Source organism: Heloderma suspectum, chromosome 8 (assembly GCF_057233095.1).
Source record: "Heloderma suspectum isolate Gila_16-S chromosome 8, 16-S_ref, whole genome shotgun sequence".
Classification (NCBI taxonomy): domain Eukaryota; kingdom Metazoa; phylum Chordata; class Lepidosauria; order Squamata; family Helodermatidae; genus Heloderma; species Heloderma suspectum.
This window is the reverse complement of record NC_139465.1, coordinates 25830462-25840673: the sequence shown is the minus strand read 5'-3', so window position 1 is coordinate 25840673 and position 10212 is coordinate 25830462. Positions and strand designations below refer to the sequence as shown.

The following is a 10212-nucleotide window of genomic DNA, read 5'->3' as shown; positions in this document are numbered from 1 at the left end:
GCCAGCTTGGTTTTACATTCAAAAATGCCCCTCCCTGCTGCTTTCCCTACCTCCCTGAGAGACAAAATACACAAATGGGGTTTCAGATGAGAATTTATAATCAGGCCAGGTGTTCCCATGCAGCATCCTTGGGCAGCCGCCAAGGCTCAGTCAAGGGGGCCCAGCAGAGTCCACCAGTACCAGCTCCAGGTTTTGGAGGGCCCTTGGGCAAGACATCCTGAATGGGCCCTTCTCCCTCAGTGAGTCTACCTTCTCAACAACATTGTCACCTGCTGCTGCTCTTCTGCATCATTGCCACCACCTGCTTGTTTGTCAGGCAGAGAGCCAATGAGCATTCAGGCAGTGGCATCTATGGCTCCTCCTTGTCTGGGCCAGAGGCAGGTGAACATGTAGGTTGCCATGGTAAAGAGGAGAAGCATCTGCAGGGGGATCTTGTCAGTGGCCCCTGATGGAGTGTAGGCCCTTGGCAAATGCTCAACCACGCCGCCCCTTGACAGTCTACTGCTGTGCTGATGTCCCTCCCCTCAAACCGGGAGCCTAACCCTGTTTAAATCTGGAACTCTGGGTGTGGGAAAGCAGCTTGAGAGAGCAATTTGAGAGGGGAGACAACCAGCAGGGGAAGAGTATAGTACATTCTCAACTCTAGATGGATTTATACCAGTTTGGTCTGTAGTTCTCAACTGGTGGATTTTTAAAAAAATTAATCTATCACATTGGATACATATAGTAAAAGACACTGGGAAAAACCCATAGTAGCCTCTTATAATAACCAGAAATACTTTATTATAAAATCTGCATGTAAACAAAATAACAAATTCAACAGTTAATGAAAGTGCAAATTAACGTCAAAAATTATATTTAAATCTATATTTTCTTTCAAATGCACTTTGAATGGCACCTCTCCAGCCCACATTTAATTTTTTTAAAGATCATTGCTTTTTAATATATATTTATATATATACCAAAGAGAAGAGAGTGTACGAGCCTGCGTACATGTATTCAAGTTTTGCTCTGCAAAGGAGACAAGTTTATGGCAATAGACTTTCTCATTTTTTCCATGTATCACCATCCATTCTTATCTTTGCATCCCTGATATCCACAGAACAGCTAGCAAATATACACAATGAGAATGTAAGTATACAGAGCTGCTGAATTTGAAATCAGTTCAGTTGCTTGCACAGACTGAAGCTTATAACCCTTAAACAAAAAAACAACCAATGAAGACACAGTAGTCTTACTTCCAAGTCTTGCTTAGGAACCATAAGGCATGAAGGAGAATGTTTTCCTCCCACTGTGTAGCTTTGTGTTCAAAGTCTTTTTTCCCCCTCACTCTTAACAGTCAAAGACACGTTCACAACCCACACGCACACAGCATCTGGTCTTGCCGAAAACCATTTTTAAAGCACTGACAAGTCATGGCAGGACTTGGATTTGGCCTTAAATGCCATCTTCTTATTGTTCTTTGCCACAATTCTGCCAAGGAATCGCTTTGCCTTCTTACTGATGCTCTCCCTTCTCTTGGTGTTGGCCATTCGTCTGGCATTGTCTTCTTTGCTGTCTTTGCGGAGACGGATTTGCCGGACAATCCCCTCAAAGAGGTCCTTGACATTGTGATGCAGAGCAGCCGATGTCTCGATAAACTTACAGTCAAAGACAACCGCACAGGCTCGTCCCTCTGGAGGGCAGAAGAAGGACACCAAATTAGCTAGAACTATGGAGGTAGAGCGCAACACACTGTCTGCTCCCGAAAATGGATGGAAACAGGTAATGGGTTAAGAGTAAAAAGCCACAGGAAAGGAGATCATAGGAAGCTGCCTTAGACAGAGTCAGACCATCGCTTCATCTAGCCCAGGACTGTCGACACTGGCTGGCAGCAGCAAACCGGGGTTCCCAGCAGGATTCTCTCCTAGCCTTCCTGGAGATGCTGGGGATTGAATCTCTTGCTCTGAGCCTTCTCCCAAAGCGAGAGATCTGATGAGCAGCCTCTTCAGAGAAGCCGCCAACCCAATCTCTCTCTGCGGGAGAGGGCTCAGAGCAAGGGATCAGACACAGGCAGGCAGGCTCTCTGCCAAGGCCATCGACCTGCCTGACCACTCTCTCACTTTGAGGACTCTCCCAGAGCGAAAGATCAGGTGGGCAGGTGGCTATTCCAGACAGGCCGCCTGCCCGCCCGATCTCTCACTCTGGGAGAGTCCCCTAAATGAGAGGTTGGGTGTCTCTCCAGAGAGATGTCTAGGCCCAAATGCTGTGCTTTCCTTTCTCAAGGGGTCCCTTCTCAAAGCAAGGTGTTACGAGCTGAGACTGCTGGTACAGCCACCTCACAATGCCTTGCTTTGGGGAAGGACCCCTCAAAGCACAGCATCCAGGCCTGGGCGGCCTCTCCAGAGAGGCTGCCTGCCCAATCTCTCATTATGGGGTGGGGAGAGAGATAATGGGATGCAGCAGTGGAGGCTGGTGGCTCCAACGTCAGTGGAGCAGTGAATCCACTCCCAGTTTCAGTCAGAACTCTAAAGGAGCTAGTCGCACCTCGTATAGCTCCTTTAGAGTTCTGACTGGTTCTAACTGAAACCCAGGACGGATTCACCTCCCCACTGACATCAGAGCCACCAGCCTCCACTGGGAGGTGGGCAGGCGAGGGGGGCGCCAGTGCACATCCTCTCACCTCAGGCAGCGTGACAGCTTGTGCCCCCACTGCCAATGTTCTAGTATTACGGGAGAGGGAGAAAAGATCTTCTGTCCACTTTCTCCACACCGTCCCCTCCCTTACTTCCTGTTGCTCTCTCCATCAGGTACAAGTTTATTCAAGGAACTGTCTGGGTGGCCACTTCTTCCAGTAACACTGATCTGGCTCTCTAGTCAAATCAAGCCCCTTCTGTTTCCTCCCCCCACCCACTTTGGGCTCCTCTCAAAGCACCACAGCATAAGCAGAGGAGAGGGGCCATAGCTCAGGGGGTAAAACATAGGTCTGGCCTGCAGAAGACCCCAGCTTCAGTCCCTAGTATCCCCAGGTAAGGCTGTGAAACGTTCCTGCCGGAAACCTTGGAGAGCCATTGCTGTTTAATGTCAACAACACTAAGGTAGCTGCATGGGCCAGTGGCATGACTGAGTAGAAGAGAGCTCCCTAAAACCTTTTCCAAACCACCCTTCCTAGCCTGCTCCCGGACCACCACCTGTTTCTGCATCGGCAGAGATGCGGCAGGATCAGCAGTGGCAACCACCAGGATCGACGGGAAAGCCAGTGCATCCTGGCACACGGCTTCTCTGGAAGCATTTTTTTGTAATGGCCAATAAGACTGGACACCTTTGGTGGTGGGGTTGCCCAGGAAGGAGGCAGGTCCACCAGTCTGTTTAGCTACTGTACAGTGGTTCAAGCAGCTTGAGCCACAGATAATGTGAATGAACTGGGACTGAGCCAAAGTGCCCCCATTTTGCCACATCTGCCCGCCCAATTGCACATGCCTAGATCACGATCCAGCCCTTTATCTAGTCCAGACCACTTAATTTGATGACAAAGAGCTGGTTGACTTCTCTGCACTGGATTGGCAGCTGAACATATGAGCTGGTGCAATTGCCAGGCACTATTTTTGTAGGGATTCTGCCTGGTGTGAGATCTAGGATGACTCTGGCACAAGCAAGTCATTACTTGATCTTGCGGCTGAACAGTGAGCCATGCGTTTGTGAACCAGGCCAAAATATGCGGTGCCAGAGGTTCTGGTGGAATCTTTGCTTTTTTCCATAGCTGTTCTGCTTGGTTCTCCCGACTTCTGCTGCAGGGATGAACAAATGCATTGTTCAACAATTTAGTGCACTGATTTAGGAACCACCAATCACTATCAACAGAGCCCCACCAACTCCAATACAAATTTGCCCAAAACTTGAGTTTATCGTAGGATAACTAATGTCTCTTACCATCTACGGAGACTTCCCGTGATCGGACCAGGTCGCTTTTGTTTCCTACAAGAATTATAGGAATGTCTTCTGTTTGTCTCGCCCTTCGTAGCTGGATTCGCAGCTCAGAAGCTTTCTCAAAGCTAACTTTGTCCGTCACCGAGTACACAATAATGTAAGCATCCCCCATTTTCATACAGTGGTTCTGAAGCCATTGGCTATCATCCTACAGTGAAAAATAGGAAATGAAGAGGTTTGTACAGAAGCAAGTTAACAATGGGTTAGATAGTCTTCACTTTTAGTCCTTCCATTTTAAAAACATGTTAAGGTGCAATCCTATGCATGTTTAGACAGAAAAAAAAGTCCTACAACTCCCACCATTCCCCAGCCAGCAAGACTGGCTGGGGAATGCTGGGAGTTGTAGGACATTTCTCTGTCTAAACATGCATAGGATTGCACCCTTGAGTGCTTTTTAGATCCTTGCACTGCTGTTGTCCTCTGCTGCTTGTTTTACTAGGGTTTCATTCTGTGGCTGTTTAAATTTGTTTTGGACTTTACACTATATTTTATTGTTCTATTGTTGTATGTATTATGTTTTAGCCTTTATTTTGTGAACTGCCCAGACAGCTTCGGCTACTGGGCAGTTTAGAAGTTAATAAATAGGTAACTATTTCAGGAGCTTGACTTGATGCATGGAAATCACACAACAGTGGGGCCAATATATAAAGTAAGCCCCTAGACCTTATGATCAGGAAAATGATGTTGGACTGTACACCCAAACATTATGTGTGTGTGTGGGGGGGGGGGCAGGTGTTCCAGCATATATCCACACAAAGGCTCCTTGGTAGCCAAACACACACTGTGATCCAAATCAAGGTGAGCACAATGGATAAAGCTGCAATGTCAAAACTCTAGGTGAGAATGGATACCTGGATGTGATATAGGCACAAGCCAATAGAGGCAACATATGAAAGGGGCCAAGAAAAAGCAGATGGCACAATACTAATGTCAGATTATGTGGCTTCAGTCGAGTCCTTGTATTTCAAACTATGACATCAACTAACTATCAGCTTTTTACTCTAATTTAATGAGCAAGCCGCTGGAAGATGGGCCCAGATGACTAGCAACATTTGCTCATATGAGCAGCTACACAGTAACAGGTTTAAAGCTACAGCCTAACTCCACTTGGACTGCAATCCTATACCCACTTACCTGGGAGTAAGCCCCATTAAACTCAATGGGCCTTACTTCCAAGTAGATACTCAAAGAATTGTGATGTGAAGTTCTGAAAGAATCAGTCCTAACATGGTTCTCAAAACATACCATTAAAGTTTAAAATTCGGGATGTAATTGATTTAGCTTTATTGACTGATAAGTCACCTTTTACTACAAATGCCAGTAGTGAATGTCCGAGTGCGTGAATGTAGGCTGCAGTCCTATGCACTATTATCTAGGAGTCACCCCCATGAACACCGTAGGGCTTACTTCTGCATAAACACACCTAGAATCAGGCTGCATAGCCGTTTTATCGCTGTGCAGTTTAGGGTGCAATCCTATGCATGTTTAGAGGGGGGGAAAATCCTAGAACTCCCAGTATTCCCCAGCCAGGAGTTGTAGGATTTTCCCCTGCTCTAAACCTGCATAGGATTGCGCCCTTAAAATATTACCAGTTTAAACAGGATGCTAGTGAACTCAATGAAGCAAGTGCTAGAAAACAGTGACATGCCTGGATACCAGTAAGTGATCACCAATGAAGGAAAACGTTTTGGACCAGGAAATGGGACACAAGCGCACATAAGACATTTAAGAATACAACACCTTACCTGCTCCCATATGTCAAACACCACGAGAGACGCTTCTTCGCCATCCACTATAATAGATCTATCATATGTATTGCCTGTAAAAGAAATGTAAAAAAGCATATTAGAACAGGTTTTCCCCCCCTTTTGACATTCATCGTAAACTATGCAAAGAAACTGATGTGTTAGGCTACAGTTTCCAGCATCCCCTTTCCTGAGATAACTGAGTGGAACAGTAATCCTAAAAACATGTACATGCAATGCGATCTTAAGCATGTTGCACAAGACTATCTAGCAGGTATTGGGCAATGGACCACAGACTTAGAGAAACTAGTTTCATTTCAAAATCCTGGGACTCATTTCAAAGCAGACATGTTTTGGGGTGAGAAGCCAAATCAATTGGAATATAAAATGTATTGGCTTAACTGGGTTGTTAAGCTAAGCACCACCTGAATAAACGAGAGATGGAGATGGAACTCCTAATCTAGTATTTAAACAAAGCAGCAGATGCCACGCTTGTATTGCTTCCAATTATTTCCCCTTTCCAAATTGACTGTTGTACAAACAGTTCCAGTACAGTGACTGATAGAAAAAACATGGAAGGAATGTAATGCAAGCTACCCTTTTACAAAATCTATTTTCTTTACTCAGGTCTGGATTGGGGGGGATGGGGTGTTCAATTGACCAAGCCATAAATAGCATGGATATTGCTCAAATATATACCACTTTGTTTGTTATACTTAGATTCAGCAAATAAAATCTGAGCTTCCCTCAGTCCATTCCCTTCCCCCATAAGACCAAAAAGCAAAAAAAAAAAAAAACCAAAAAAAACCCACCATCTACAGTAGGTGTGATTGGATAAGTGACAATTTTAGTACAAAATGTCCCAACTGCTCAGGCAATTATAAATTAATCAGAACCTGTGAAGAATCTCCAAAAGGTTTTTTAGGCATCATTGTTTAAAAGAATGCCATAAAACCCCACAAAGACATTTTTGTAGTTCTAGGTAAGAACTACAAACTGTGCCACTAACTGGATTTATTTACGTGAACTTTTCATTGTAACATCATTTCCATGGATATTAGTCTCTGGGAGAAACCATGTTTTGTATTTGGAGCGCAAGTTTTGTGTTGATGTTTATTCACTTTTGTGTCACATTTGAATCCTCTCCTTCCTCCCTTTTCCATTTTATCCTCATAACAATTCTGTGAAGTAGGCTGAGAAAGGACAACCTTGAACCAGTCAGTCACTCAGTGAGATTCTTCACCAACAGGGGATTTAATGTTTGCCACTGGTTTCCTCAAAACACTGTGATTCTAAAGTGAGCTTTGTAACAGGGCAAGAGAAATAACACATCAGTATTGATGCTTTCGAACTGTGGTGCTGGAGAAGACTCTTAAGGAGTCCCCTGGACTGCAAGGAGGTCAGATCAGTCAATCCTAAAGGAAATCAACCCTGACTGCTCATTGGAAGGACAGATGCTGAAGCTGAAGCTCGAATATTTTGGCCACCTAATGCGAAGAGAAAACTCCCTGGAAAGGACCCTGATGCTGGGAAAGACTGAGGGCAAAAGGAGAAGGGGACGGCAGAGGATGAGATGGCTAGATAGCATCACCGATGCGACGAATATGGACTTGAGCACGCTCCGGGAGAGAGCGCAGGACAGGAAGGCCTGGCGTGCTATGGTCCATGGGGTTACGAGGAGTCGGACACGACTGAACGACAACAAATTATACACAGTTACTTAGATGATGCCCAATTGTCTAAAGCAGGGAGAACTGGGGGTAAGCAAACTGGTGCCCTCCAGATGTTTTGTACTACAGCTTCCATAATCCCTAATCATTGGCCATACTGGGCTGGGGTTTATGGGAGTTGTACTCCAAAACACCTAGAGGGCACTCTGTTGCCTACTTCTTGAGACCATAATTTGCACAATGGAAGCCCTTTCTGCCGCAGCATGTTGTTAGGTGATGGGGGTGGGGGAGCACTCTACACGTGCTCAAAGTCCTCATCTCCTTCAGATGCAAGTTCTTTATTCCAGGCCATCCATTCTGACTGGCAGCAGCAAGATCTCCAGCAGACCCTGAGAACTTCATACAGACATGCGGAACGGCATTGCAACGTGCACAAATATTGTGTCTTTCATATATCGTTGGTTGTAGTTGCTTTAAGCTGCCTGGGAGGCTGAATGATACCAATGTTTTAGACAAACAGAAGCAGGCGTCAGCATGCTCCATCCTGAGTATGGACTCCTATTGTGCCCCTCTCAAAGTAAGCCTGGTCTTCGCACTGTGTCTGTGGCGGGCCACAGGTTCTCCAGCCTTGTCTTAAGGGGACTTAAGCCGGGGAGGTGTAGCGGCTGGAGCGCTGGGCTGGGACGTGGGAGATCCGGGTTCTAGACCCCACGCACTCGGCCATGAAACTCGCTGGGCGACTCTGGGCCAGTCACTGACTCTCAGCCTAACCGACAGGGCTGCTGCGAGGATAAAATGGAGAAGAGGAGGGTCATGCAAGCCGCCATGCAAGAAGAAAAAAGGCAGGATGCAATTGTAATAATAAGTGCACGCGTTGCACCCGACCCAACAGACTCCTGCTCCCAGGGCCGAGGGGCACGCTCGCTGCCCAGCTGCGCGGTGCGCCTGCAGCTCTCCGCCCCCCGCCCGCCAACCGCCGCCCTCGTCAGCCTGGCGCACTCACCAGCCTCCTCGGCATCCGGGCAGTCCTCGACGCCACCGAAGATGCGGGCCAGGCTGGTCTTGCCCACGCCGTGCTCGCCCAGCAGGATGACTTTGTGGAGGCTGCTGTCCGAGTCGCTGCCGGAGGAGATGACGGAGTCGGAGGAGCCGTCCGACGCCCAGCCCTGCCGGTGCGCCTCGCCCTCGCCCGGGCTGTAGGAGGTGCAGCGCACCAGGGCGGAGAGCTCGCCGCGCGGGGACGGCGGCGGCGAGGCCTGCAGCTCGCGCTCGTCCACCGGCATGCTCCGCCGGTGCGGGTGCTGCTGGCGCACGGCGAAGGGCATGCTCCCGCGCCGCTTGTCCAGGGACCTCAGCTTGTCGCCACGGTTCAGGGTCATGGGGCCGGCCTGGCGGAGCCAAGGGGGAAAGGCTGCTCAGCGCGCTCTCACGAGACGTTCAGTGCTCCAGGAGAACCCGCGTCCGCGCCTGCAAGGCATGCATGCACCTCTGACTCGGCCGGGTCAAAGAGGCAGGGCGGCGGCGGAACGCTCTTCCGCTCCGAATTTAATCCGGAGGAGCCGCCCCCACACCTCGATGCAATCATAAAGCATACAGACACAACTAACAAATGCTTTGGCGCATAGACATGCATGGAGAGAAGGGGGTCCTTCACTCCTCAGCAGCCAGGATTACAAGAGGGGCAGTGCGTGTGCATACACAAAATCACACTGTTCTGCTCCGGGAGATGGCCTGACCTGGAGTCATGCCCACAAGGTTCAAATCACTAATCCGGATCAGAGTTTCCGATCCACACAGCGATGGGAGAAATGCGCCCTTTTAGGCTTCCCCCAATTGCACACATTTTAAATCTCTCTCTCTCTCTCTCTCTCTCTCTCTCTCTCACACACACACACACACACACAAACACGGGCAGGAGACCTAACCTTGCCACCAACAGCCCCCTCCAAAAGATCCCGGAGAGAACGGCGTACAGGATACACCCGATCCTCTTTCCTTCTTTCTATTGCTATGCCATCAAAACAAGCGCGTCCCATTTTCCCCGATTCCCAGAGCTACCACGCGTTAACAGGTACGCATGCAAGAGTAGGATTACCTCGGAAATGCTGCTTATAGAGGAACTAGGGCTTGCAAGGCGCCCGCGACTCGCTTCCTTTAGGGCTATTTCGCTTCTGCTCCGCGCGCCACCAAAGAAACACTCCCAACTTCTCCTTCTGGCTCGTCTCGGTCGCATTTATACAGCTTCTGCCCGCCCGGCTCCTCCTCGCATTGTGACGTTAGCATGAGCATCAGTCCAACCAGGTTCTGAATTAGGATCCTTGAGCTCCCCTACCCTACCCCCCGCGCCCACTGCCTGGAAAAGGGGAGGGGGGAAGAGAGGTGCCAGACAGCAACGGGTTTTAGTCGCCGTCATTTCTGCGCCTAGCGGAAAGCCCAGATTGCGGAAGGTTTCCCGGCTCTTTTAAAAAATGGATCAAATGAAACTTGATTCCCAACTATAAGCGGTAAGCAGGTAAGCCACAAGGAGATCTGGCTTGTGAAAGAAAGAAAGAAAGAAAGAAAGAAAGAAAGAAAGAAAGAGTATGGGGGATACACAAAACTCTTAGTGGACAGAAAATGTAGCTAGTAGAGAGCAGATAGGTAAACAAGGGAAAAAAATGTTTATTTTTTCAGTGGATTTTTTAAAACAAACAAACCAAAGTACAGAATCTAAGAACAGGACAACGTGCATAGAGTTCTGTGATATACTGCTTCTAAACAACCAAATCTTCACATTCTAAGCAGCATAATCATGCTGGAAAAAGTTTTGAGATATTGCTTTAAATTCATTA

At 47.9% G+C, this 10212-nt stretch overlaps 1 protein-coding gene across 1 annotated transcript; it reads right to left on the bottom strand.

Moving 5' to 3' along the window:
• Positions 1-754: 754 nt before the first annotated feature.
• RRAD (RRAD, Ras related glycolysis inhibitor and calcium channel regulator) lies at positions 755-9614 on the bottom strand. The gene is made up of 5 exons (XM_084812436.1): positions 9477-9614; positions 8385-8769; positions 5712-5785; positions 3910-4114; positions 755-1675 (listed from the first exon to the last, which is right to left on the bottom strand). The coding sequence occupies exons 1-5, from the start codon at positions 9612-9614 to the stop codon at positions 1398-1400; spliced, it is 1080 nt and encodes a 359-aa protein (XP_084668562.1). The 3' UTR covers positions 755-1397.
• Positions 9615-10212: the final 598 nt, after the last annotated feature.

What these genes read in the sequence shown, in the direction of transcription:
- RRAD (XM_084812436.1), bottom strand. Translation starts at nt 9,614, where the DNA reads ATGCGACCGAGACGAGCCAGAAGGAGAAGTTGGGAGTGTTTCTTTGGT. An exon ending in CTATAAGCAGCATTTCCGAG is followed by an intron (nt 8,770 to 9,476) that starts GTAATCCTACTC and finishes TGGCTCCGCCAG; the next exon opens with GCCGGCCCCATGACCCTGAA. An exon ending in TGTTTGACATATGGGAGCAG is followed by an intron (nt 4,115 to 5,711) that starts GTAAGGTGTTGT and finishes TTTTCACTGTAG; the next exon opens with GATGATAGCCAATGGCTTCA.